This window comes from Clinocottus analis, unplaced genomic scaffold (assembly GCF_023055335.1).
Source record: "Clinocottus analis isolate CAN_PGR_092001 unplaced genomic scaffold, fCliAna1.0.p SCAF_14, whole genome shotgun sequence".
In the NCBI taxonomy this organism is placed as follows: Eukaryota; Metazoa; Chordata; class Actinopteri; order Perciformes; family Cottidae; genus Clinocottus; species Clinocottus analis.
In genome coordinates, this window is record NW_027175865.1 from 141,970 (window position 1) to 169,764 (window position 27,795).

The window sequence follows — 27,795 nt, forward strand, 5'->3', positions numbered from 1 at the left end:
TGGTTCGTGGAGCGATACAAAGATAAATCCTTTAAAACCTTTCACTCTATCTCAACTAAATAAAACAGTGTGAACTTTATTTAACGCTCAGATGTTTTAACTTGTAACACATAAAACATGAAGTCAATGTAGTTCATGTGAAGAGTCAATGTGCTGGTTCTGAAGGCCCGGTCAGCCTCTCTGGGTTCAGGTGTGACGGTTCTGCTTGGCTGCCGGTCTGGTGACGACTGAGGAGTAGATGACGTGGTGCTGGTCCTGGTTCTGGTCACTGTTCTGGTTCTGGTCCGGTGGAGTCCTGCAGGGTCTCTCCCTCCAGTTGTGCCGGCCCAGAGAGGCGTAGTGGATCGCCTCCTCCGGCAGAATCGGGCTCTCTGGAACCGGCCGCTCTGCAGAGACACAGGCAGTGAACACGGGGAGGAGGTGCTAACAGTACGAATGGTGCTAACGGTGCTAATGGTGCTAACGGTGCTCACATGTTAAAGGTGTTAAAAGTGCTAACGGTGCTAAAGGTCCTGAAGGTGCTAATAAAGCTAATGGGGCCAAATGTACTAATGGTGCTGAAGGTGCTAGAGGTGCTGAAGGTGCTGAAGGTGCTAGAGGTGCTGAAGGTGCTAGAGGTGCTGAAGGTGCTAGAGGTGCTAGAGGTGCTGAAGGTGCTGAAGGTGCTAGAGGTGCTGAAGGTGCTAGAGGTGCTGAAGGTGCTAGAGGTGTTAAACATGCTGAAGGTGCTAGAGGTGCTAGAGGTGCTGAAGGTGCTAGAGGTGCTGAAGGTGCTGAAGGTGCTAGAGGTGCTGAAGGTGCTGAAGGTGCTAGAGGTGCTGAAGGTGCTAGAGGTGCTGAAGGTGCTAGAGGTGCTAGAGGTGCTGAAGGTGCTAGAGGTGCTGAAGGTGCTAGAGGTGTTAAACATGCTGAAGGTGCTAGAGGTGCTAGAGGTGCTAGAGGTGCTGAAGGTGCTAGAGGTGCTGAAGGTGCTAGAGGTGTTAAACATGCTGAAGGTGCTAGAGGTGCTAGAGGTGCTGAAGGTGCTAGAGGTGTTAAACATGCTGAAGGTGCTAGAGGTGCTAGAGGTGCTGAAGGTGCTAGAGGTGCTGAAGGTGCTGAAGGTGCTAGAGGTGTTAAACATGCTGAAGGTGCTAGAGGTGCTGAAGGTGCTGAAGGTGCTAGAGGTGCTAGAGGTGCTGAAGGTGCTAGAGGTGTTAAACATGCTGAAGGTGCTGAAGGTGCTAAGGGTACGACGGTGTTACCGGGTGGTGCAGTGGTCGTCGTCCACGGCTGCAGCTCGGTGTCTTCCCGCCGGTCTGCTGAAGAAATATTTAAAGGTTGAAGAAACTCCTTCACTTCAACTCAAATACGGAAAATACCGTCAAAGAAACGACTTCTGATTTCACACATTTTAGCTTCAAAAAATAAACAAAACTGGAGTTGGGGTCTAGACTGGTCAGGGTTCAGGTTTAGACTGGTCAGGCTTCAGGTCTAGACTGGTCAGGGTTTAGGTTTAGACTGGTCAGGCTTCAGGTCTAGACTGGTCAGGGTTTAGGTCTAGACTGGTCAGGCTTCAGGTCTAGACTGGTCAGGGTTCAGGTCTTGACTGGTCAGGGTTCAGGTTTAGACTGGTCAGGGTTCAGGTCTTGACTGGTCAGGGTTCAGGTTTAGACTGGTCAGGCTTTAGGTCTTGACTGGTCAGGGTTTAGGTCTAGACTGGTCTGGGTCCAGGGACAGCTGGACCCGTACCGGGCGGTACCTGCAGGTCTGTAGTTCTGCTTGCGGCTGCTCCTGATGCTGGTCAGTAAAGCGCAGGCGGCGCCCAGCAGGACCAGCATCAGCGCCGAGCCGACCACAGCGACCAGCAGCACGGCTGAGAGGAGAGAGAGCGGATGTTTAACCAGACCAGGATGAGAGGACCCTCTGTGGAGGGGCTGACCCACCGTTCTCTGGTCTCTTCTTCTTCCTCTCCTCCTCCTCTTCCTCCTTCACGTCTGATGAACAGAAAACACACGATCCAGACGGTCAACAGTTCACTTCCTGAACGCGTTCACGTCCTTCTTTCTATAAAAAAGCCTCCGACCTGTTTCCACCACGGCTGCTGTGGAAGTCCTGCTGGCGGTTGGCTGGACGCCGGTCGGCTCCGGATGCCCTGAAAGAACCAAATATTAAGTTTATTTATATTTGCATCACTTCTTAGATTCGAGGTTCTTCTCGAGGCTGACGGAGAAGAGGGTGGAGCTAAATATGAAGATGAATTGACCGCCGAGAAATAATTAAAATGGTGGTAAGAATGAGATAAATACAATCGTTACAGGAGGTTCAATATGGAGGATAATGATTTATGATTCATGGCTGTTTCTGTCCTGATTGTCCATATCGTTGGTTGTTATGCTCTATTTTATTTTTATGATTTTTCAAGTTTGACTTAGTTGTTGTTTTTGTTGTCTAGTAATGTGTAACTTGTAAAAACTTTTACTAAAAATAATTGAAAAAAAAGAAACAGAAGATATTGAGAGCTGTCAATCAGCTTGTAGCCCCGCCCCAAAACAAACCCTGCTTCATCGTCTGTTTGACTCAGCAAAGTGAAATTGAATAATTAATAACCTTTTAGTTTTTTAAATGTGTCTCAATGAGCTTTTGCTTCGTATTTTATTCGTATTCTCAATCAACAGGAACGTTAGCTAAATTAGCCAGTTAGCTAACTTCCGGCTACGCGGGCCACCTGTCAGGACGCTGAGTCGGCCCTGAGACTTCCCGTTGCACTGGTACTCTCCGGCGTCCTCCGGCTGCAGGTCCTGGATCTGCAGGGCGGCGTTCCCGACGCTGAGCCGGCTCCTCTCCGGTCGCACCGTGCCGTTCCTGAACCAGGTGAGGACGACCTCCCACCAGCCCCCGGGCCGCCGCTGGGACCACCTCTTCTTGGGTTTGGGGGAGCCGCTGCAGGGGAGCAGCAGCGTGCGGCCCGCCGACACCGCGAAGTCACGGCCTAAAAGGGGCGGGGACGCAGAAAGGAACTGTGGGTAATTGTCTTTGTCCAGAGTAGAGGGGCTGCAGGAATTAGCACTTCCTGTCCCCTTGCTGTCTGATTTATAAAAGAGGTCAGTGAACGCCCCGCTGATGGGTCCTAAAGAGTCCTATCTTAGCTTTAGCTTAGCTTCAGATAGCGGAGGAGACGACTAAGCGTCCTCACTAGGACACAAGTCCATTAGCTTAGCGGCACAGGACTACACTGAGGATCAGGATTAAAGTTTCAAAGACACACTCCGAAATAAGTCCCCCTCCACCCCTTCGGTTCCCATGATGCATCACGGTTAGCTCCGCCTCCAGCGTACCTGTCAGCACCTGCAGCTCGGCCACCGGCCGCTGGTTGCAGCTGAACGTCCCGCCGTCGGCGGCGTCGAGCCCCTGGAGACAGAGGCCACCGTCCGGCAGCAGGAGGTAGCGCCGCGGGTCTGCATTGGTCTCGCGGCCGCCGCGCCGGCTCACCACGACCTTCTGGTCCTGCTGGTCCCGCTGGTCCTGCTGGTCCTGCTGGGTCCAGATCACCACGGAGCCGTCATCGGAGCCGGCACACGGCAGGCAGATGCGGTGATCCTCCGGGACGGAAAACCGGATCAATGCTGGAGGACAAGAGCCAACCTGAAGGCCTGAAGGTGTGTGAACCCTGAAGCTGTGTGAACCCTGGAGGCGACGCGCTCCAGGGTTCACACCTTTAGACCAGTGGAGGTCCAAGACTTTCCCATGTGTCTCTTTGTCGTTGTTTTGTGTCTCTTTGTGGTAATTTTGTGTTTCTCTTTAGTTTTTTTGTGTCTTTTTGTCATAGTTTTGTGTCTCTTATAGTTTTGTTTGTGGTCACTTTGACGTTGCAGCTGCTTCTGAATGTGTCACTCGCACGGCGCTGATGCTTTTAGCCGCTTCCTGTTTTCTCTCATGGAAAAACACCCAGCCGGCCTCAAATAACCGGCGGTTAGAATCCCAACGACTGCAAAAGGGATCGTCACGAGAACGTTCACATTCAGAATGTGCACAACCGTTTTTATGAAATTATAAAAAGAAGTTATTGAAATAAAACTGCATGGGGCAGAAAGGCGTGAGCGCTAATGCTACGCTACCTTAAAATAATACAATAATAATACTTTCAACATGCCGTCACAGAAAAATAAAATGTTTTTTTTTTTAAATTTTTTATAACGTTCAGCTGTGTCTTTCATTTAGACATCAACACAGAAAACTAGTTTCATAAAAATGTAGCATTCTATATATATATATATATATATATATATATATATATATATATATATATATATATATACATCCATGTGAAGGATGCAGCATGTTAGCGTGTTGCATGTGGAGGATGAGGCATGTTAGCGTGTTGCATGTGGAGGATGAGGCATGTTAGCGTGTTGCATGTGGAGGATGAGGCATGTTAGCGTGTTGCATGTGGAGGATGAGGCATGTTAGCGTGTTGCATGTGGAGGATGAGGCATGTTAGCGTGTTGCATGTGGAGGATGAGGCATGTTAGCGTGTTGCATGTGGAGGATGAGGCATGTTAGCGTGTTGCATGTGGAGCTGGGACTCGTACCTGTGTTGCGGCTCAGGACCGACGGCATCAGACTGAAGACGATGAAGATGAACATCTTCAGATGGAAAACAGTCAAACTGCTGCTGATCAGAGTGAAGCTCCTCTTCCTCTTGTTCCCCATCCTCCTCTGGTTCCTCCTCTTCCTCCTCCTCTTCCTCTTCTACAGTGACAGGTCTGAACGTCCTCATTCTGTTCAACAGGTTTGTATTCACAGCGCGTCGCCTCCAATAATGACTTCATCCCAACAAGTCACCTCCGACTACAGGCTGGGAAGATTGTAGTTCTTTGTGTCTCTTTGTAGTTGTTTTGTGTCTCTTTGTAGTTGTTTTGTGTCTCTTTGTAGTTCTTTGTCTCTTTGTAGTTGTTTGTGTCTCTTGTTAGTTGTTTGTGTCTCTTGTTAGTTGTTTTGTGTCTCTTTGTAGTTCTTTGTCTCTTTGTAGTTGTTTGTGTCTCTTGTTAGTTGTTTGTGTCTCTTGTTAGTTGTTTGTGTCTCTTTGTAGTTGTTTGTGTCTCTTGTTAGTTGTTTGTGTCTCTTTGTAGTTGTTTTGTGTCTCTTTGTAGTTGTTTTGTGTCTCTTATTAGTTGTTTGTGTCTCTTTGTAGTTGTTTGTGTCTCTTGTTAGTTGTTTTGTGTCTCTTGTTAGTTGTTTGTGTCTCTTTGTAGTTGTTTTGTGTCTCTTTGTAGTTGTTTTGTGTCTCTTATTAGTTGTTTGTGTCTCTTTGTAGTTGTTTTGTGTCTCTTTGTAGTTGTTTTGTGTCTCTTATTAGTTGTTTGTGTCTCTTTGTAGTTGTTTGTGTCTCTTGTTAGTTGTTTTGTGTCTCTTTGTAGTTGTTTTGTGTCTCTTTGTAGTTGGTCAGCAGAGCCCCAACCACTCGATAATGAGGATGAAGAAGTTGAGACGCAGTAAACTTCTTCTCGGAGCAACTTGTTTATTTTAAGACATTTTGGTCAAACTCAAAAAACACTTCAATGGAAAGGCAAGATATCTATTTTTTTTTTAATTAAAAACTGAAGAAAAAAAAACACGATTTACATCGACAGCTCAGAATCTACAAACTCCAGATGATGACACAATAAAGCCCTGAACATATAATATTCACAGGTGTGCAGCTGCTTTGGGCTGCTCCAGTAAGGAATATAAGTTGTCAGGAAGCTGCGACGGACCTGCAGGAGAATTCACAACTTTAGCCTCTTAAATCTAAAAAATGACCATCAATGTATTCTTATAAAACATAATTTTATTATTTCTCTCATCTCCAATTCAAAATATAATCCATCATTTGACATGTATCCTGCTCTCATGGCTCTTTTGAAGTTACCTTTATTAAATCCACCAGTTGTCGGGTTGTCGATGAAAGAATAAGTGGAGTCATTCTGCATCCTCGTCTCTGTGGGAGAACATGAATATATTGAATATGTTCTGTAAGATTTGGTCCATATTGAAGGAGCTCATTCTTTACCGCTCTGCTTCCCCGCCGGCGGGAGGTCAGGGATGGTGGCGTACGTGTGGTCCGATGCATCCATTAAAACTGTTTACCATCAAAACATTATTCACCAAATCACAACACCTGAAGACACGAAGGAGACGTTTATCAGTCTGTTGGTTATTTACCTGGAAACTGGGTCATGCAGTAGGTAGCGGCCGGTCCAGACGAGCTTCCTCCGCCTGCCAGAAATGAACATACAAATGATTTTAATATGAAGGTACAAAACAGTGGAATACATATATATATATATATATATATACATATATGTATGTATATATATATATATATATATATATATATATATATATGTATATGTATATATATATATGTATATACATATACATATATATATATATGTATATATATGTATATACATATATATATCATCGTATATAATATAAATAATCAGAAATGTCACTCAATTTTAATCACAAAATCCAGTAGAATTTCAGCCTTGATTATAATAGAAAAAGGAAGTTGTCTGTCTTTATAAAAAGAAGGATCACTTATTATTTCCCACCGTTAGCCGGAGGAGACGCTGGTGTATCCTGTATCTCATCATAGACGCAGCATCTTTCTGCATTTCCTGTGGAGCAACATGAGAAACGTCACGATATGAGAAATCCACTAATATCCAACGACTGATTATCTGCTTTAAAGACGACAAACACACAGAGATGAAGAAGTGATCAGTGTTCTACGTTTACCTTTACTTTCTATGTAATGTTCATTTCAACAAACACGTCTCTGAGTTTGAAAAGAGCCTGAGCAGCAGTACCAAACTTCAACTTACGAAGAGCTAATGTTACGTTAGCTAACGTTCTCCTTATGTTAGCTAACGATAGTGGGCTAACATAAAGTTAACGTTAGCTAACCTTCACCTTATGTTAGCTAACGATAATGGGCTAACATAAGGTGAACGTTAGCTAACGTTCACTTTACGTTAGCTAACAATAGTGGGCTAACATAAGGTGAACGTTAGCTAATGTTCACCTTATGTTAGCTAACGATAGTGGGCTAACCTTAGGTTAGCTAACGATAGTGGGCTAACCTTAGGTTAGCTAACGATAGTGGGCTAACATAAGGTCACCTCGTCTTTTAATCCTGCGTCTCCAAACAAAGTAGACGATGATGATGATGATGAGGAGGAGGAAGGCACCGACTATTCCAAACACCAAACTATGAGCTGGAAGACCGAGAGAGAATAACTTACAACATGTTAACAAGTGTTTTTATGTCATTCATATATTTATTGATTATTATTATGAAGTCCTACCTGTGTTTTCCTTTTCATCTGTGGTGGCTATGATTGTTGTTGTTGGTGGTGTTGTTGTTGGTGGTGTTGTTGTTGTTGTTGTTGTTGGTGGTGGTGTTGGTGTTGGTGTTGGTGTTGTTGGTGTTGTTGTTGTTTGTCTAGGTGTGGTGGTTACGGTTGTTGTTGTTGTTGTTTTGTTACCTTTTGGGGCAGAAGAATACAAACATCATTTATTTTACCAGCTCTCATATTAATCACCTTTTTATTCATTTATTTTCATGTTCACATCAGTTTCTTCTTACTCTTCTTGTTCTTTTTGTCTTTCTTGTTGTGTCTTTGTTTCTTTGTTGTTGTTTCTTCATCACTCAGACGAGTAGTTGGTTGTACAGCTGTTGTTGTTGTTGTTGTTGTTGTTGTTGTTGTTGTTGTTGTTGTCTTACCTTTTGGAGCAGACGAATACAAACATCATATATTCTATCATATATTCTCAGATTAATCACCTTTTTGTTCCTTTAATTTCATGTCAGATCAGTTTCTTCTCACCGTGTCGTGTCGTTGTTTCTTCATCACTCAGACGAGTAGTTGGTGGTTCAGTTGTGTGTCTTCTTGTAGCCGTTGTGGTCGAGGCTTTGCCTTCAGCGAGAGAGAGAGGACATGAATACACGGCCCGTTGAAGCTCTTCACCGCAGAACGTCATGGATGCGTGACGCCGCTTGCAGCTCGGTTCAGGCTGTGGTTTCTAACTCTGCTGAGTTTCATGACTTTCTCATAACTCACACTGGCTGAAGATGATGTTTGCTTGACTGTTACACTTTATTTCTATTGTCTGTTTAAAGAAAATGTCACTGTGAATATTAAGCGAAAGCCTGCAACTGGTTAGCTTAGCTTAGAATAATGGCTGAAAACCAGGGGAAACAGCTAGCCCGGTAACAGAATCCACTAACTTGCACCTCTAAAACTCACAGACTAACGTCTTGAATCTGTTATATCTCCATTGTTCAGCGCGACTAAACTGACCAATCACATTTTTTCTTTGCTAAGATATCGACTTTCTGAATAACTACGACTTCCTCTTCCTCAGTGTTCTGCTGTTACAAAAGACAATGTTGATTTTTGTTAGTTTTTATGGTGACGTAGCAGCAAAGCAGGGTGGAAATAACTAACTAGCTAGCTCGTTAGTTATTATCCAGCCAGCTAGCCAGCTAGTTAGTTGTTATTCAGCCTGCTAGTTAGTTAGTTATTCAGCCTGCTAGTTAGTTAGTTATTCAGTCTGCTAGTTAGTTAGTTATTATCCAGCCAGCTAGCTAACCAGCCCGTTAGTTAGTTATTATCCAGCTAGCTAGCTAGCTAGTTAGCCAGCCAGCCAGCCAGTTAGTTAGTAGTTATCCAGCTAGCTAGCTAGCTGGATTGCTACTTGCACCATGCTTTAATGATGAACTGGTTACGGAAAATTGGCAAAACGTTGTTTGGATGAAGCGTTAAGTTGTTAAATTGTACTTATTTCCTCTGGCTCTCTACAGTTTGGTCGTTACTACTGTTGAAGACGAGTCGTGGGAGCTACAGGACCAACACGTCTTCCTCTCTTCCTCTCTCAGGTCTCACCTGTGATCACGTTCAGAAACGCAGCAGCTTTTCCGTTGCAGTAGTAAAGTCCAGAGTCTTTCAGCTCCACAGACGTTATAGTCAACGTCTGGTCAGCAGGGGAAACAGAAATCCCTCTCTGATAATATAGATTATCAGTGTTTCTCTTGCTCCATCTTTTAATATCTGCTCCTCCAGCATCAGGAGGGCATGACAGAGTGACATGAGTCCTCTCTGTGGCATCACGTCTGGTTGTTCCTGCACAACACAACATGTGACAGCTTGCAGATGTATAAAGAATCATTCAATGTACTTCATTTTTTAGTGAAAGTGTGTTGAAAGCTCTATAAATACAAATATAATGTCCAATTTAAAACAAGTGAAATGGGTCAGATGTTACCTGATGGGATCACCGTCAGCTCCACAGCTGCTTCACGGTTACAGAAGTATCTTCCAGACTCGGAGGCGGTCACTTTGATGATGTGCAGCGACTTATCTGCCAGGGAACTGTAATGTTTGTGCGAGTCATAGAGTTGTTTTATGTGCTGGTCAGCAGCTGTAACTGTCAGGATGTCAACGTTACGTCCATTAGTCTCTCTGCTCCACGTCACACCGCCCTCCACAGGCGGAGGACAGCTGAGAGACACTGAGGCCTTTTCCTCGACTATTTTATGGATTATTTCTGCAACAGAAACAAAATTTACAATAAACTAGCATCTGCTCTGAGAGCCCTTCAAGGCTTCAGCTGGTCTGTTCAAGTAGTGATCTGAACCCCAAATGACTTCTAATGCTTGTGTTGTTTTATACATTATTTTTTCAGAATTTATGTGTGTAAAGATTACCAAGGCTTTTAGTCAAAAAACTGTGTCATTTGGTTCAGAAATGGCAAAGTTATAAACTTCATGGCTAAACCTGCTCATTGTGGGGCATGCTGGGTATTAACATTTGCATAAATGTCTGTTTAAGACATGTGACGGACAGGTTTTGAGGTCACGAGGTTTATGTGATTACATAATCTTAACGGTAAGTTTATTTTCTCTGTTTGGATAGAACTCTTCCCACAATGCTTTGCTGTATTTCAGTCATTTAAATGAAGTTAATTGACGTTGTGGTTCCAGAGATCCTGGACGAAATCCAACCGCAAGGAACAGTTGATAATTCAATGTTGTGTCGCAGTTTATCTGCACACATCACAAACATCTGACGAGGATCAACACGTCTGCGTTTAGAAAGATATTTATTTCAAGAATGAAACTCAAACGCACTTCCTGAAGCGCTTTTATTAAACTTCTAACTCTCACGGAGGACGATGAGCTGCTGGATGCATCGCTCACACGCTCATGAAGTCAAAGAAAAAGCCAAACACAATTAAATCAGATGAACGGATGAGTTTGAAAAGCTCTTACCTGCAGTGGCGTTGCAGGCCAGCACGAAGACCAGCACGCAGCTCTTCATCCTCGTCTTCACACACTGACACTTCTGATCAGTGACCACAGTTTCCATCGGACGTGAGAACAGGAACTCGGCTGTCTGCGTATCAATGCTTCATTCCTCTTATAACACACACACATTGTCACGTCACACTATTGTCTCAGTGATGAACACTTTGTGTCTCCTCTTAAAACAACTTAACACCAAGTAAAGTCAGAGACTGTGGTTCAAAAGATGCACTTGATGTGTGAACATGTGGCGTTCAGTGAGCCCTGTGTTTAGTCTCACAGGCTCTTCCTCCTCCTTAATTAAGTGTTTTTGACAACTCAACTTTCCTTTAATGTTTCTCATATAATTATTCACGTACAAAGTATTTTCATTCTCCATAGACAACTTTATTTTGATAACATTTGTATTCATACAATCCTCTTTTTATATGACAAAACAAAAACTCTCTTTATTGCTCAGTGTGTTTGCACGTTTCCCAGAATTCAGAACTGTTCCTTTCATCACATCTGATTCACAGCCGCTGAGCACAAATATCAATATAAACGTCTCCGGGAGGCGGACGATGACAACGGAGACGAAGAAGAAGTGATCACAGAGGAAGAGGAGGAGTTCAGAACGAAGATACCATCAATCAGAGTAACCAGCTCAGTAACGACTTACGCAATAAGGTACGAGACGCAGTACTGTATCGTCAATAATGTACTGCTCAAGGGTGTCGGTACATATTAAACATAACTAAGTATTTCATTATCTTTATTAAACATTACTATTTCATTATCATCTTTATTAAACATAATTAAGTATTTCATCATCTTTATTAAACATAACTATTTCATTATCATCTTTATTAAACATAACTAAGTATTTCATCATCTTTATTAAACATAATTAAGTATTTCATCATCTTTATTAAACATAACTATTTCATTATCATCTTTATTAAACATAATTAAGTATTTCATCATCTTTATTAAACATAATTAAGTATTTCATCATCTTTATTAAACATAACTAAGTATTTCATCATCTTTATTAAACATAACTATTTCATTATCATCTTTATTAAACATAATTAAGTATTTCATCATCTTTATTAAACATAATTAAGTATTTCATCATCTTTATTAAACATAACTATTTCATTATCATCTTTATTAAACATAATTAAGTATTTCATCATCTTTATTAAACATAATTAAGTATTTAATCATCTTTATTAAACATAATTAAGTATTTCATCATCTTTATTAAACATAACTATTTCATTATCATCTTTATTAAACATAATTAAGTATTTCATCATCTTTATTAAACATAATTAAGTATTTAATCATCTTTATTAAACATAATTAAGTATTTCATCATCTTTATTAAACATAATTAAGTATTTCATCATCTTTAAACTTAATGAATTAGTTGTTTCCTGTAAAAACGCTATTTTATTTTGAAAGGACATGTTGAATGACGACTGTTTCCTGGATGAGTTTGTAGGCTCCTCCTCCTGCATGACGGAGGCTCACGGAACATTTTCTGTTTCTATTTGTCGAGCTGCAAAAGAGAAAAGACAAAGATGGAGATTATGAACCTCGAGTTTAAAAACCGTGTTCCAACTTTAAAACAGCTTGTTTATAGTAAATATTAAAAACTTATTTATAGTTTCTGAACTCCTCTTGTCTGTTTATACAGAAAGTTGAGCCAGACAACAAGTGATTTGTTTTTGGTGCAGATCTAAAAACAATATCGCCCCCACGTTCAACACGTGAACATCAACACGTGAACGTTCACGTGTTGACGTTCACGTGTTGAACGTTCAACACGTGAACATCAACACGTGAACGTTCACGTGTTGATGTTCACGTGTTGAACGTTCACGTGTTGATGTTCACGTGTTGAACGTTCAACACGTGAACATCAACACGTGAACGTTCACGTGTTGATGTTCACGTGTTGAACGTTCACGTGTTGATGTTCACGTGTTGAACGTTCAACACGTGAACGTTCAACACGTGAACGTTCACGTGTTGATGTTCACGTGTTGAACGTTCAACACGTGAACGTTCACGTGTTGATGTTCACGTGTTGAACGTTCAACACGTGAACGTTCACGTGTTGAACGTTCACGTGTTGAACGTTCAACACGTGAACGTTCAACACGTGAACGTTCTCCCTGTAAAGGTTGACTTTGATAAAGTGAAGCAGAACAAAGTTACAGAGGGTTTAGAACAGAGAACATTCAGGCGAGGACCCAATGGTTATTGGGTCCATTGGGTCCATTTATCTATGATTTATAGTATTATATAACGATGGCTCAGTCTGCTCCCTGTAGTTTTGAATTAGTTTGTTCAGTAGCAAAATAAAAGTATTTTGTAAATGTTGTATGTGGCATAAACTCCCATAATTCTTTCAACATTTAGATTCAATTCAGTTTATTTTGAATAGCCCAGAATCACAAACACAAGATCTGCCTCGGAGGCCATGACGTGCACACCACGATGTTGATTTGTGACGATCCATTTGGTCTGTAAATAACTTTTTAATTTGAATTGAGTGTTTTTTGACACAGAACATTCTCAGAAGCACAAAACCGCCTCCAGGTCACACTCACCTGTTCTCACGGTGGTGACAGTGATGCCGATCATGATCACCAAATAGAGGAATCCAGACAGCAGGCGAACACACATTTGCCACAGAGGGGGCGTCGCTGGAAGACAAGGAACCTTCAGAACCAGACCTCATGCACCACGACGCTCTCATAAACTCACTGTTACACACGTCTTCTAATGTTGAATGAGTGCATGAACTGAAACTGAGCCAAATTCAACATTCAAATCTCTTCTATTCATCAAATTGCAGCTTTTGTTTTGAGGTTTCTTGGTGTGACTGTTTCTGCTTGTAGTCTGCAGCCTGCACCTGTTTCAGTCTGTGAAGGGAACGTTGCTGCTGCTGCTGCTGCTGTTGCTGCTGCTGCTGTTGTTGTTGCTGCTGTTGCTGCTGTTGCTGCTGCTGTTGTTGTTGTTTTGTTACCTTCAGTGTGGAAAAGATGAAATGTATATTTAAGGTGGGAGATGCAGTTGATAACTTAACACAGACACACTGACTTCATAGTCGTCTATCTTCTTTATGTTGTTGTTTTGTGTCTCTTTGTAGTTGTTTTGTGTCTCTTTGTAGTTGTTTTGTGTCTCTTTGTAGTTGTTTTGTGTCTCTTTGTAGTTGTTTGGTGTCTCTTTGTAGTTGTTTTGTGTCTCTTTGTAGTTGTTTTGTGTCTCTTTGTAGTTGTTTTGTGTCTATTTGGATTGAATCTTTCTGCATTTACAGTGTTTGTCTTTATGTTCTTTATCTCGTTTTGATCAATTCAACAATATAAAACTAACTTATATTTCTTCTTACTCTTCTTGTTCTTTTTGTCTTTCTTGTTGTGTCTTTGTTCCTTTTTTGTCGTAGTTTCTTCATGACTCAGACGAGTAGTTGGTAGTTCAGTTGTGTGTCTTCTTATAGCCGTTGTGGTCGAGGCCTTGCCTTCAGAGAGAGAGAGAGAGAGAGAGAGAGAGAGAGAGAGAGAGAGAGAGAGAGAGAGAGAGAGAGAGAGAGAGAGAGAGAGAGAGAGAGAGAGAGAGAGAGAGAGAGAGAGAGAGAGAGAGAGAGAGAGAGAGAGAGAGAGAGAGAGAGAGAGAGAGAGCATGAACAGTTGTTGGTTGTGTTACCTTCACAGAAGAAAAATAAAAAATACATACAACATTTACAAAAAAATGCATTTAGTTTTACTGACTGTCACCAAATGACTTCAGCTTGTTTAAATATTGAACCAAAGGGACACACAGGAACTTTTTGTGGCGTGTCGAGCATCGAGTTGTCACGACTTCCACTTCCTGTCCATCGCTGTCGTCTCTCACCATAACTCTACCGCCAGCAGTAAACACAAGCTGTTTCATTTGTACTAATAATAATGCAGTAAAGAAATGCACAAGTACACCAAAAAGCCTCTCAACTACTAGAATCAGCACAGGCCTCTAAGAAGTCAGCTTTACTTCCTCACGTCTTCCTCTCTTCCTCTCTCAGGTCTCACCTGTGATCACGTTCAGAAACGCAGCAGCTTTTCCGTTGCAGTAGTAAAGTCCAGAGTCTTTCAGCTCCACAGACGTTATAGTCAACGTCTGGTCAGCAGGGGAAACAGAAATCCCTCTCTGATAATATAGATTATCAGTGTTTCTCTTGCTCCATCTTTTAATATATGCTCCTCCAGCATCAGGAGGGCATGACAGAGTGACATGAGTCCTCTCTGTGGCATCACGTCTGGTTGTTCCTGCACAACACAACATGTGACAGCTTGCAGATGTATAAAGAATCATTCAATGTACTTCATTTTTTAGTGAAAGTGTGTTGAAAGCTCTATAAATACAAATATAATGTCCAACTTAAAACAAGTGAAATGGGTCAGATGTTACCTGATGGGATCACCGTCAGCTCCACAGCTGCTTCACGGTTACAGAAGTATCTTCCAGAGTCGGAGGCGGTCACTTTGATGATGTGCAGCGACTTATCTGCCAGGGAACTGTAATGTTTGTGCGAGTCATAGAGGTGTTTTATGTGCTGGTCAGCAGCTGTAGCTGTCAGGATGTCAACGTTACGTCCATTAGTCTCTCTGCTCCACGTCACACCGCCCTCCACAGGCGGAGGACAGCTGAGAGACACTGAGGCCTTTTCCTCGACTATTTTATGGATTATTTCTGCAACAGAAACATAAGTTCCTCTTCACTGTTAAATGCATTTCGTTATACGTTGAACATGATCCTGTTAGTTGTTGTTGTTGCATTCTAAGTCAACTATATGTGACGTCACTGACACGGCACCTCATACTCATGTACTCTGTGTGTTATTAAATGAAGCTGAGTTTACAGATGTAAGCCAGAGGAAGAGTAAGCAATACAAGAGTGAAGCTTCTCACCTGCAGAGACGCTGCAGCCCAGAAGTAAAGCCCACAGGCAGCTGCAGGTCTTCATCCTCGTCTTCACACGGCCTGAACTGAGCCAGACCTCCAGTCACTTGCTCTCTTGAAGAGGGGAACAGGAAGCGCGAGGTCTGGTGTTCACTCTCATCGTTGATGACGTATGATAGGCAGCTCGTGAAAGAGTCTCTGTGGTGCTGTTCATAGTAACTTGTTTTACAAGTTAAGCAAAATGTGAACAAAAGCAGACAGAAGCTTTTCCTGACTGAATAAGAAACACTGAAGTCACTGAGTGAACGATTACTTCAGCAGCTGGCTAGGAACCCCTCATACCTCAGGTGTTCATGTTAATAGAAACCCCTCATACCTCAGGTGTTCATGTTAATAGGAACCCCTCATACCTCAGGTGTTCATGTTAATAGAAACCCCTCATACCTCAGGTGTTCATGTTAATAGAAACCCCTCATACCTCAGGTGTTCATGTTAATAGGAACCCCTCATACCTCAGGTGTTCATGTTAATAGGAACCCCTCATACCTCAGGTGTTCATGTTAATAGAAACCCCTCATACCTCAGGTGTTCATGTTAATAGGAACCCCTCATACCTCAGGTGTTCATGTTAATATCACAATCAAGCTTCTTCTTCTATGAAAGTGATCTGTGGAGCAGCGGCTTTGTGACTGTAAGGTGTTCAGGCTGCACATCCTGTTCAGGGGGTAAATGACCAGAGTGAGTTGCTCGTGTGAATGACGCTCATGCAAATGTTTCCTGTTGGGAAACGTGATGCTCAGGTTCAGACACGTTAACGCCTTCAATACTGCAGCAAACAGTCAACAAGAAGTTTAGAAAAGAAGATATGATCATAATAGCAGATTGAATCAAACCAGAACTATACGCTGAACACGCCCATATTTGATCAAAAACATGCATTTTTGTATGTAGTTTTATTTTTCTGTCCCACATCCTGAGCTGATCTATTGCTCTTTGCAGCGTTGATGCCGGAGCTCGGGCTACAAATCTGTTATTTTTGATTGTTTGAGATTGTTTTTTTTTTCCATTTAATACACTGAAATAATGCATGAAAATCAGTTCATTCTCAAGAAACACAAACACACCACTGTGGAAAGGGATGGTTTATTCAATTTAGTTAATTTTAATGAACATTGTTGTTTTTGTTTTTCAACAATACAATGAGAATACGTCCAGCAACAACTATAGGTGACTTGTTTCTTTTAGGTAATTTGCATAAATCACATTGTGGGTTTTCAGTGCAGCAGTTCTCCAGCCGCCATGCTGCAGCTTGTCCTCCTGCAGCTATCTAATGAATATTATTCAAAATGTAAACATATTAGTCACAAGGGTTTATTAAAAAGCATTATGTATATTTGAGTATTTGTGTTATCTGGTTTGTAATGTGTCATTATGCAGTGTTACTTTCACAGTCAAAGACAGCCTGTTGTTGTTGTTTTTGCGCTGATGAACCGTGATTGGTCAGCGCGCGTGTCAATTCAACGCGGAGTCCCGGAATTCCTTCGCGTCTATTGGCTGGTTACTCCCGTCCATCAAAACACGCAATTGTGATTGGTCCAAATCACCCTTTACGGATGTCACTCTGTGACTCATCTCATTGGTTCCCCGCGTGGTCAAATCCCGCCCTTCCTCGTTTCTCATTGGCTGCTCGGTTTCAAATGGGCGGCGACTTTCCTGGAGGAGGAAGAAAAAAAAAGAAACTCGTTTCCTTGTCTGTCATATCCGAAGCGAAGAGGAAGAGCTGATAAATCATCCTGCAGCTTCAAAACGGATTAAATATCACTTTTCTGACGTAGGAAACACAACTTTACCGTGACGTATAAATGTATCCAATGCTCGGCATCACCCGGGAACCTTAATGCTAAAGCTAGCGGCCATATTGTGTGTGTTTAGCTCGCTGTTGTCACCCGTCTTGCCTGCTCTACGGACGCCTTTGTGGCGATGAGTGCGGACCTGCTCTCGGACCTGGACACGCGCTTCTTTGCCGATAACCTGCTCACGAGCGCGGACTGGGGTGAGTTCCCGCGCGAGCTTCCGTCTTTTTTAATCGCGTTTTTTTATTTCAAGGAATGAAGCTAACGCATGGCGGGTGTGTGCGCGCGTGCGCGTGTATTTATTACGCTTCCTCAGTCAGCGGAAAAAGACCCCGGATGTGTCAGTTTGTCTCCTGAAGGAGGAACGCGTGACGTCACACGTTTAAAAAAACAAGCATTGCTCTTTATGTGTATGTGTGTGTGTGTGTATGTATGTATGTATGTATGTATGTATATGTGTATATATATATATATATATATATATATATATATATATTGTATTTGTGGGTGAGTGAGCTGGGTTGTAAAAGGTGTTATTCTTAATGCTTTTTTTTTTTAGGAATCTACCAGGTAACAGCTAAAGTTAACAAGTAAAGTTAACAATGAGACCAGATGCTGTGAAGCATCCAGACATAAAGGAGTGCTCTTAAGTAAATAAATCTAGCTTAGAGTGGAACAACAAGGGGTGTAAATACACTATGCACACAGTCTGTGCAGTACAAACTGTGTGTATAAGTACACACACGATGTGTACTTATACACATAATAGGATGTTGTTTGTATTGTTATAATAATACTGTTTGTGTCTTATAAGTGAAGGATTATGGGTAATTGTGTCGTGTTAAACTAAATTCTCACAATGTTCCTGATTATAGTACGGGCACATTTAATACATATATTTAAATGTATTATGATATGTATTTGTTATATATGATGGATCAATACATCCCGGTGTTTGTTTTCAAAGTCCGGCTGGTGGACGTGTGGTGTCAGACACACAAACACTCGTCTGGTTTGTTGAACTGGAAACGAAGCTTTAAAGTCACGTCACCAGTTGCTAAAGCTGAGAAAACATTCAGTTCTCAATCAAATAACACGACACAAACGACCTGCAACGGATCAATTGAGTTGATCATGATGAAGTTAGTCTGTTGTTTTCATTGAAGTCGTCAATTCATTATTGTCTTCATAGAAATGTGAATAAAATCCTTTTTGATGTCTTTGTGATGCTAAGCTAGTCTCTGCTGTCCTCAGATGCCTGCCTGTACCAGTGTGAGAGCATGGAGGAGGGAGAGGACGCCGACGTCGGCTGTGGCCTGAAATACCAACCGCCGGTACGGAGACCCTGAACGCCTCCTTTACAACTACAAACACTACGTAGTTTTGTTAATGCTGTAGTTTTACCCATAGATTATGAGCTTATTATGAGATTATTAGAAGTTAAACGCTTCTATATGTGAAAAAAACTGTTTTACAAGATTACATTTGAAGGCATCATGATAGTGTTGTAATTTACATTCGCCTGAACGCGTCATTACACTCTGACTAAACCAGCAGATGATTTAATTTCCCTTCTCCTCTTCCTCCTCTTCCTCTGACAGTTTGACAATGACCTCGTGCTCACCCTCGACCCTGACAACCCCACGTCGCCGTGGCAACACCTTGACGACAACCTTCTCACAGGTAAGGAAAGGGGGCGGGGCTTAACAGGTGTTAAGCCCCGCCATTAATTCATCTCATGAATATATTGTAAAACATTAAAAAGGCTCAGTTTATCAACTTCATGCAGGTTTTATGTCGTATAAATAGTTATTAATGTTGTGTAAACACTTATTAATGTTGTGTAAATAGTTGTTAGTGTTGTATAAATACTTATTAATGTTGTGTAAATACTTATTAATGTTGTGTAAACACTTATTAATGTTGTGTAAATACTTATTGTTTCGTCTTCTCTCTAAAGGAGAAGCCCCCGTGATGAAGAGTGAGATGACGATCACACAGCCGCTACCGGTGGAAATGTGTAAGTAAGACACACACACACACACACACACACACACACACACACACACACACACACACACACACACACACACTCTCAGGTGTGTATTGACCCGTGTGTGTGTGTGTGTGTGTGTGTGTGTGTCAGTGTTCAAGGTGAAAGCTGAGCCTCCGTCTCCGTCCTCCTCGCTCGGCTCCGACTGCTCTTCTCTGTCCCCGGACTCTCAGGTGTGTTTCTAACACTACAGGTGTGTGTAACGTGTGTGTGTGTAACGTGTGTGTGTAATATGTTCATACCGTGTGGCTCATGCAGAACGTAGACGTACATTTAAATGGTACACAGACGTTCCAGCTTCACATCCTGCTGGTCTTTCACAATAAAAGCCTCCTGAAAGGGCTTTTATTGTGAAGATAAGCAGGATACGCTGAGTCCATTACCTTCCTGATGTCAGCGTAAAGGAGGTGTTCTCTGCCCTGCAGCCCTGCCTGAAGGGAGAGAACCCGCCCACGCCGCCCTACATGTACGGAGACGTGCTGTCGCCGCCGCTGGGCTCCATGGAGATCACCGTGGCGACGTCAGCCGTGCCCAAGCCGCAGGCGGCAGCCGGCATCAGCGGCGTGCAGCCGCAGGCCGGTGGGTGCAGCGACAGGAAGTGTGTGTTGGTGTGTGTGAGTCGTGTCTGAAGCCTGGTCTCTTCTCCCTGAAGCTCTGCCGGGCTCGAAGCTCTCCGTCCTCACCAAGCCCATCCAGCCCCGACCGCTGTGCGTCACGCTGCCGGTCGCCGCGCCGCAGAACCAGAACCAGAACCAGACCCAGCTTCAGCTCCAGACGCCAGTCCAGGTCCAGACCCAGACTCTGCTGCTGCAGGGCGTCGCCGCTCTGGACCAGAACCGACCCGGTGAGCAGCGACCGTTTATGAGGAACCTTTGAAATGTGAAAGGAGCCGAGAACTGATGACCCGTCTCTTCTGGTCCCTCCTCCTCTTCCTCCTCTTCCTCCTCATCTTTCTCTTCCTTCTCCTCTTCCTCCTCCTCTTCCTCCTCTTCTCTTCCTCCTCCTCTTCTCTTCTCTTCCTCCTCCTCTTCCTCCTCTCCTCTTCCTCCTCCTCTTCCTCCTCTTCCTCCTCCTCCAGTCGTCTTGTCTCAGTCCGTGTGTCTGGGCTCGTCTCCGGCCGTGGTGAAGATGGAGCCCGTATCTCCCAGCATGCCTCAGCACTGCTCCGGCCCCTCGGCTCCGCCCACCGGCAAGCCCATCGTCCCGGCGACAACGGCGGCATCGGCGTTGCCCGGCAACCACTCCAACGACATCGACGTGAGTGGAGGAACCGTTGCCGTGACACCCTGCAGTGGGGGGAGGGGGGTGGGAGAGGGGGAAGGAAAGAAGGAAGGAAGGAAGGAAAGGAAGGAAGGAAAGGAAAGGAAAGGAAAGACAAACAAGATGAAGGAAACGACAAGAAAGAAGAAAACAGATGCAAGGACAAAGGGAGGAGGAAAGGAATGAGGGAAGGAGGGATGGAAGGAAGGAAGGAAAGATGAGATGAAGGAAAGGACAAGAAAGAATAAAGGAGTGATAGAAAGGAAGGAACAGATGAAAGAAGAAAAGATATGAAGGAAGGAAAGGAGCTAGAAAAGAAGAAAAAAAATGAATCAATGAAGGAGGGATGGAAGGAAAGAAAAGACGGATGAAAGGAGAGAGAAGAGGGAGGGATGGAAAGACACGAGGAAGACAAAAGATATGAAGGAGAAAGTAAATGAAGGAAAGATGAAAGCAAGAGAACAAAGGTTAGCTTGAAGCTTTGGGTCGTCTGAAGCTTTTTGTTCTTCCTCTCTCCTCCTCTTCCTTCTCTTCCACCTCCTCCTCCTCTCCCCACACCCCCTCCTCCTCCTCCTCCTCTTCCTCCTCCTCCAGGTGAAGGTGATGAAGCGGCAGCAGCGCATGATAAAGAACCGGGAGTCTGCGTGCCAGTCGAGGAAGAAGAAGAAGGAGTACCTGCAGAACCTGGAGGGTCAGCTGAGGGAGGCGCAGCAGGAGAACGAGCGGCTCCGCCGGGAGAACCAGGCGCTGAGGGAGAGGCTGGCCGGGAAGGAGGTGAGGAGGAGGAGGAGGAGCTCTTCATCCTCTCTGTCTACGCGTCTCCTGAAGAAGGAAAAGAGTTACTTAATGACTTTAACTTAAGGAAAAGAGTTACTTAATGACTTTAACTTATTAAAAGAGTTACTTAATGACTTTAACTTAAGGAAAAGAGTTACTTAATGACTTTAACTTAAGGAAAAGAGTTACTTAATGACTTTAACTTATTAAAAGAGTTACTTCGTAACTTTAACTTAAGGAAAAGAGTTACTTAATAACTTTAACTTAAGGAAAAGAGATACTTCTATCAACAGATTAAAGTATTTAGTAGAAACACCCAAAAGCTTTAAATATGTTTTCATTGGTTTAATAAAGTAAGTCGTCGTAAAGCGATGATGTCATAGATCAGTTAGAGCTCAGTTAAAGCTCAATAATCAATAAATAATAAAGAGAAGTTTATAGTGTCAGGACATGAACATGTCAGGGCTCCAGAGAGAGGAGCAGTTCCTCCTGGAGGAGGTGAAGCTTCAGGTTTACTGGCATTCCTGAGCACACGGCGGGTTATGAACTCAACAACAACAACAACAACAACAACAACAACAACAACAACAACAACAACAACAACAACAACAACAACAGGTTGAACTGGAGTCACTGGCACTAAGACCCAGAGGAACCTGTCAGACGAGACGGAGGGGAAAGAAGAGCGTGAAAGATGCAAAGTTTCTTTGGTTCCTCTGGCGTTGAAGCAGACACCTCTTTCTTTCTTTCTTTCTTTCTTTCTTTCTTTCTTTCTCTCCTTCTCTCCACCGTGTGTCCTGAGGGTTAACTTCTCCCTCCTCTGTGTCTCTCAGGGCAGCGACTCTGCAGGCAACAAGAGAGCCGTCTGTGTGATGGCCGTCCTGCTGTTCATGACCTTCAGCTTCGGACCCGCCAGGTACACTCTTCCTCCTCCTCCTCCTCCTCCTCGTTGTCCTCCTTCTTATCCTCTTTCTTCCTGCTCTCCTCCTTCTCCTCCTTCTTCTCCTCCTGTCTCTAAACTCTGACTCTTCCGTCCTGCAGCATCTCAGACAGGAAGCTGTCGGGGCTCCAGGACGGCGTGGTGACGTACACGGGGCGCCGGCTGCTGGAGATCGAGCAGCAGCAGCAGCAGCAGCAACAGCAACAACAACAACAACAGCAGCAACAGAAACAACAACAACAACAGAAACAACAACAAGAACCTCCCAGCAGAATGGAGGACAGGACGGAGACGGAGGAGGACGGAGGAGACGAAGCTGCTGAGTCGTATCAGTTCAGGTGAGAAGCTGGAGAAGAAACTCATGTTTGTTCTTGATTCCTTCTGCTGACACTGTGTGTGTCTGTGTGTGTGTGTGTCTCTGTGTGCGTGTGTGTCTGTGCGTGTGTGTGTGTGCGTGCGTAGGAACCTGAGTGATGTGTTCAGTGACATGAAGGATCTGGTTCTTCAGGACATCGATCGTTACTTCAGTTCTTCAGACTGTCGACAGTTTAACCGCTCAGAGTCTCTCAGGTGGGTTTGGTCCTCTGGTCCTTCTTCACCTCCTCCTCTTCATCCTCCTCATCCTCCTCTTTCTCCTCTTCATCCTCCTGCTACTCTTCAGATTTATGAACACACTTTATAAAACAAAACTCACTGAGTGGAACCAAATAAAAAAAAGAGATCTTCTTCCTTCTTTCTCTTCATCCTTCCTTTCATCTTTTCATCTCTTCATTCATTTCTTTCCTTCCTTCTGTCTTTTTCTCTCTTCTTTCTCATCTTTCTTTAAATCCCTCATTCTTGTGTGTGAAAACATACACTTAAAACATCTTTTTAAAAACATGATATTAAGAAGGTATGGAAGCCCATTTCCTCCACAAAGAAAAGTAATGACAAAAAATAGTCAACAAAAAAGGCATAATTATGATTCATGACAAAAAAGTCTCGACAAAAAAAATCTGAATTATGACCAAAAAAAAGTCATCATTATAAAACACACAGTCATAAAAAAAAATCATAATTAGGACAAAAAAAATTCAACAAAAAGTCATAATGAAACACAAAAAGAAATCAACACAAAAAGTCATGACAGAAAAAAGTTGACAAAAAAAGTCATAATTATAAAACAAAGTCATGACAAAAAAAAAAATCATAATTATGACCAACAAAAAGTCAACAAAAAAGTCAACAACAAAAAAAGTCATGACAAAATAAAATGTAGGAAGGGAAGAAGCGGCGGTACGATATGCTAACATGTTCTAATCCTCTTCTCCCTGCTCCTGGTCTTGCAGGCTGGCAGACGAGCTGAGGGGTTGGGTCCAGAGGCACCAGATCGACCGCAAGAAGTCTGGAGGGAAGCCGAAGGTCCCCAAAAAAGCCAAGATCGCTCAGGTTCAGTCCTGCTCTTCCTCCTCCTCCTCTTCCTCCCCGGCCCTCCATTAGCATCCTGATCTCTAAGGTTCTGCGTTAATGTTCCGTTAGCATCCTGATCTCTAACGTTCTGCGTTAATGTTCCATTAGCATCCTGATCTCTAAGGTTCTGCGTTAATGTTCCGTTAGCATCCTGATCTCTAACGTTCTGCGTTAATGTTCCGTTAGCATCCTGATCTCTAACGTTCTGTGTTAATGTTCCGTTAGCATCCTGATCTCTAACGTTCTGCGTTAATGTTCCGTTAGCATCCTGATCTCTAACGTTCTGCGTTAATGTTCCGTTAGCATCCTGATCTCTAACGTTCTGTGTTAATGTTCCGTTAGCATCCTGATCTCTAACGTTCTGCGTTAATGTTCCGTTAGCATCCTGATCTCTAAGGTTCTGCGTTAATGTTCCGTTAGCATCCTGATCTCTAACGTTCTGCGTTAATGTTCCGTTAGCATCCTGATCTCTAACGTTCTGCGTTAATGTTCCGTTAGCATCCTGATCTCTAACGTTCTGCGTTAATGTTTCTTGCAGAAAGCTCAGCTGAGGAAGACGAACTTCTCCAGATATCTTCCGATCCAGACGCACCGCTCCTTAGAAAGGTCCGGTTCATGAGAACGTATCAGTGAGCTCATGTAACATCTCATCCAGTGAAACACTTTGTTTGAGCTTTTATTTTGTAGTTGACACCCTGCGCTTCCTGTCTGCAGTCAGCTGCAGGTGCTTCCTGGTCCAGAGGTCCGGTACAGCGACTTCCTGGACGCCATCGACCGCCGAGAGGACACGTTCTACGTTGTGTCCTTCAGACGGGTACGACGCCTCGGCTCATGGTTTCATTATTATTTCATTTATAGTTGTAGCTCTTCTGGCTCGAGTGTATTTTACGTTTGTGTGTTGTTGATGGATCCTAATCACTTTTTACCTATTTATTTATATGTATTTAACATATTGTGCAATTTTCATTGTTATAAGCTGATCTGGAGGCAGATTTCATCACAAACACCCCCCACAGGAGCTAATGCTAACCGCTAGCTTGCACGTGCCAGGATTGCATGTAAACTCAAATACACAACTATTACGGTTAATTTAAAGTATTGTTGACCAAGCCCAGCGGTTCATGTGCTGCTGTGTATTGTTCTGTTACTGCAGCATGATGTCACATGGAATTAGCACGCTAGCTAGCTAACTAGCTAACGAGTAGGATTCAATAACTTAATGATAGTTTATTTTCAAGTCCAGAAAAGAGAGAAAAGTCTCGTGCTGTAATTATTTACATTTTTTTAACACTGGTGACAGAAGACGAGACGTCCTTCCAGTCCACCCAGTCCACCCAGTCCACCCAGTCCCATGAACCCTGTCTGATGATGGAACTTGTTTCTCTCCACAGGATCACCTGCTGCTGCCGGCCATCAGCCACAACAAGACCAGCCGACCCAAAATGTCTCTGGTGATGCCGGCCATGTCTGTGAACGGTGAGATGATGATGATGATGATGATGATAATTACGAATTACAGATGTTGTTGTTCTTCATAATCAGAGCCAGTGGGAGCATGTAGATGTAGAACAGAAGAGGCCCCAGTATTGAGCCTTGGGGAACACCACATGTCATGCCAGTCAGCTCTGATGTGTAATTAGCTACACAAAGTATTGTCGGTCCTTGAAGTAGGATTCAAACCTGTAAGTGCTGAGCCAGAGAGTCCTACCCAGCATGCAGCACTGAGGTCCAGTAATACTGAGACAAGGTTCAGCCACTGTCTGTGTTTAACTGGCTGTCGTTGAAAACCTTAGCGAGCGGTTTCAGTACTGTGGTGCTGATGAAAGCCGACTGGAAGACATCAGAGATGTTATTTTTCTTGTCAAACTGACTGATTCTCCAAAAGCAGAGCTTAAATAAATAGTTAAATTGTCAATTTCGAGGCGTGATTAAGAATGAACCTTAAATGTATGACAAATGTCTGATTATATTTTCCATTTGTTTGCATAAATCAACTTAAACTCAACCCAAATAGACTCTGAGTGCCGCGTTTCCCCACAGAGAGCCTGTACAACTCGTCCCAGGGCTACGAGATGATGATGCAGGTGGACTGTGAGGTCATGGACACTCGCATCGTGCCCATCAAGTCCTCCGCCGTGCCGCCGTCTCTGCGGGACCCTCCGCCGGCCCCGCCCTCCTCCGCCCACCACAACCACACCTCGCTGCGCGGGCGCCACCACCATCACCACCACCACCACTCGACGGCCAGGCAGCCGCTGCCCGCCCGCCGGCGGACGGCCGAGTTTCTGATCAGCCAATCAGACGGAGTTTGAGGAAAATTTAAAGGTTTTAAATACGCCCCGCCCCCTCCGGCCCCGCCCCCCGACAGGTAATACACACACACACACACACCTAGCCCTCTGGAAACCGAAAAAAGCTCCTGGAAAACGTCTGCAGAAAGATTCTAACCGATGACTGAAGCCGTGTGAACTCGACCTCTCTGGAAGATGAGAAGATCCTCGTAGACGTTGAATATCTTCGTAGACGACGGTAATATCTTTGTTTCTTCGTAGATGTTGCGAATATGTTTGTAGACGTTAAAAATATCTTCGTAGACGATGAGAATAACTTCGTAGACGTCGGGTGCCGACCTGGCAGCACAGCGCACTTAGAAGTTAAAACTGCGTTTTTAATATTTAATGGTGAAAGTGTACAGTTTTGATTGACGCGTGACGGACGGGAAGTTCCGTCTTCCGACGAGACACGCTGTGATTGGTTGAGAGGACTGCGGGGGGCGGGGCTTCAGAGCTGCACAGACGCACCGTGAAAAAAAAAAAAACTACAACTTTCTCGATGAGCAATAATCGTTAAAGTTGTGACTGTGCAGCTCAAAAGGGGGCGGAGCCAAGTCACTTCCTGTGTTTCCTCGCCACTACTGATGGTTTCTGTGGTAACGTTTGTTTATTTGTTGTTGTCGTCGTCAGTCGGCTGCTGCGTGAAGCTGGCTCTTAATGTGAGTCAAAGAGTTGATGTTCATCACTTCCTGTCTAAACTAAACGGCTTCACGTGGCGTCTCGGCTGTCCTTTTGTTTTTGTTTGTTTTTTACGTAGTAAAACGATTGTTTTTGTTTTGAATGTGGGATATTTAACAGCTGTAAATAAGAACGTTCCCTCTGTAGATATTCTTTCTTTGTTTTTGTCACCTTTTTTTATATATTTTTTATTTCTTCTTGGATCTTTTGACAACAAAAAGTAAAACTAAAAAGCGAAGGTAAAGTTTATCCGACGTGAGGCTCGGAGGATGCAAACAGACGTTTTGGTTGTTTTTGGTGTTTTCTTCAGTTCAGTGGACCAAAAACCTGAAATATATTTATGAGAAATGAACTGTTTTTTTTATTGTACAGAATTAACGTTTGTTGTGTTTCAGCTTTTAATTTTAGTTTAAAAATTACAAAGAACTGCCAAAACAACTTTTCTGTGTTTTTACTTTAAAAAAAATTTCAACATTTTTAACTTCTTGTTTTTTCTTCTAATCAAGAAATGTTTCTAAAGTTCTGTTTCAAACAAAAAACCTTTTTGTTTCCGGATCTTGTGTTTTAGTTTTCGCTCCAACAGTTTGTACACAGCGAGCTCCGTTTGCTCGGCATCATGGGAAATGTGGGGTCTTGTGACTGATTGTCGTGGCTGATTTAAGAGCGATGCGTGAAACCCATAAAACTCAAAGTTTGACAATCAAAGAAATAAAAACTTGATGTTTTAACATTCACAGAAGTTCCATTCAGCAAAAAAACACACAAAACTTCCTGAATATTTTGTATTTTGCTCGAAAAAAAAAAAGTTTTCTGAAATTTACTTCTTTGTTCAGTTTTTACAGAAATAAATCGGCATGAAACTCCATGTTTGTAGTTCTCGCTCTTGATTTTGTCCTGATTACACACACACGATATTTTTATATATATATATATATATATATATATATATATATATATATATATATATATATATATATATATATAAATAAAATTAATGATCGATAAGGTAAATAATTATAAAACCCTGATGTCTGATCTGTGTCCACTGGAGGGTGACAGAGCTCTGCAGACAGACTGAAGATCCTGCTGCTGCTTACACACACACACACACACACACACACACACACACCCATCATAAGTGTGAAATGACCTCAAAGACATTTATGTGAAACGAAAAGAATAAAG

The 27,795-nt window shown here is 43.0% G+C and overlaps 2 protein-coding genes and 2 long non-coding RNA genes across 6 annotated transcripts; 1 reads left to right on the forward strand and 3 right to left on the reverse strand.

The window, feature by feature from the left end:
• Positions 1-8: 8 nt before the first annotated feature.
• On the reverse strand, positions 9-4,692 carry LOC137784983 (uncharacterized). The gene is made up of 8 exons (XM_068575992.1): positions 4,572-4,692; positions 3,318-3,605; positions 2,708-2,971; positions 2,066-2,134; positions 1,926-1,976; positions 1,742-1,855; positions 1,245-1,301; positions 9-386 (listed from the first exon to the last, which is right to left on the reverse strand). The coding sequence occupies exons 1-8, from the start codon at positions 4,690-4,692 to the stop codon at positions 187-189; spliced, it is 1,164 nt and encodes a 387-aa protein (XP_068432093.1). The 3' UTR covers positions 9-186.
• atf6b (activating transcription factor 6 beta) lies at positions 3,027-27,475 on the forward strand. Of its 3 annotated transcripts, XM_068575331.1 has the most exons (20): positions 4,741-4,771; positions 8,834-8,908; positions 10,852-11,002; positions 17,200-17,320; positions 18,375-18,454; positions 18,722-18,803; positions 19,081-19,140; positions 19,267-19,346; positions 19,599-19,752; positions 19,826-20,017; positions 20,252-20,430; positions 21,028-21,207; positions 22,044-22,126; positions 22,252-22,488; positions 22,613-22,720; positions 23,479-23,578; positions 24,138-24,205; positions 24,314-24,413; positions 24,991-25,075; positions 25,640-27,475. In XM_068575331.1, exons 4-20 carry the CDS (start codon positions 17,248-17,250, stop codon positions 25,909-25,911), a joined length of 2,133 nt encoding a protein of 710 aa, XP_068431432.1. In that variant the 5' UTR covers positions 4,741-4,771; positions 8,834-8,908; positions 10,852-11,002; positions 17,200-17,247; the 3' UTR covers positions 25,912-27,475. The 3 variants fall into 3 exon arrangements, with proteins under 3 accessions (XP_068431431.1, XP_068431432.1, XP_068431433.1); XM_068575330.1 differs by lacking the exons at positions 4,741-4,771; positions 8,834-8,908 and adding an exon at positions 3,027-3,638; XM_068575332.1 differs by lacking the exons at positions 4,741-4,771; positions 8,834-8,908; positions 10,852-11,002 and adding an exon at positions 17,019-17,098.
• On the reverse strand, positions 5,613-7,199 carry LOC137784353 (uncharacterized). The gene is made up of 6 exons (XR_011077400.1): positions 7,149-7,199; positions 6,579-6,644; positions 6,184-6,237; positions 6,032-6,100; positions 5,891-5,959; positions 5,613-5,735 (listed from the first exon to the last, which is right to left on the reverse strand). It is a non-coding gene; the product is annotated as an uncharacterized lncRNA (long non-coding RNA).
• On the reverse strand, positions 16,407-17,396 carry LOC137784563 (uncharacterized). The gene is made up of 3 exons (XR_011077417.1): positions 17,118-17,396; positions 16,711-16,980; positions 16,407-16,594 (listed from the first exon to the last, which is right to left on the reverse strand). It is a non-coding gene; the product is annotated as an uncharacterized lncRNA (long non-coding RNA).
• Positions 27,476-27,795: the final 320 nt, after the last annotated feature.

Excerpts from the sequence above, each read along its gene's own strand:
- LOC137784983 (XM_068575992.1), bottom strand. The coding sequence starts at position 4,692 with ATGGGGAACAAGAGGAAGAGGAGCTTCACTCTGATCAGCAGCAGTTTG. Across the intron at positions 2,972-3,317 it reads CGAGCTGCAGGTGCTGACAG|GCCGTGACTTCGCGGTGTCG; the intron begins GTACGCTGGAGG and ends CGCCCCTTTTAG. Across the intron at positions 2,135-2,707 it reads CCGACTCAGCGTCCTGACAG|GGCATCCGGAGCCGACCGGC; the intron begins GTGGCCCGCGTA and ends TGGTTCTTTCAG.
- atf6b (XM_068575330.1), top strand. The coding sequence starts at position 17,248 with ATGAGTGCGGACCTGCTCTCGGACCTGGACACGCGCTTCTTTGCCGAT. Across the intron at positions 18,804-19,080 it reads TGACGACAACCTTCTCACAG|GAGAAGCCCCCGTGATGAAG; the intron begins GTAAGGAAAGGG and ends TTCTCTCTAAAG. Across the intron at positions 24,206-24,313 it reads ACGCACCGCTCCTTAGAAAG|TCAGCTGCAGGTGCTTCCTG; the intron begins GTCCGGTTCATG and ends TCCTGTCTGCAG.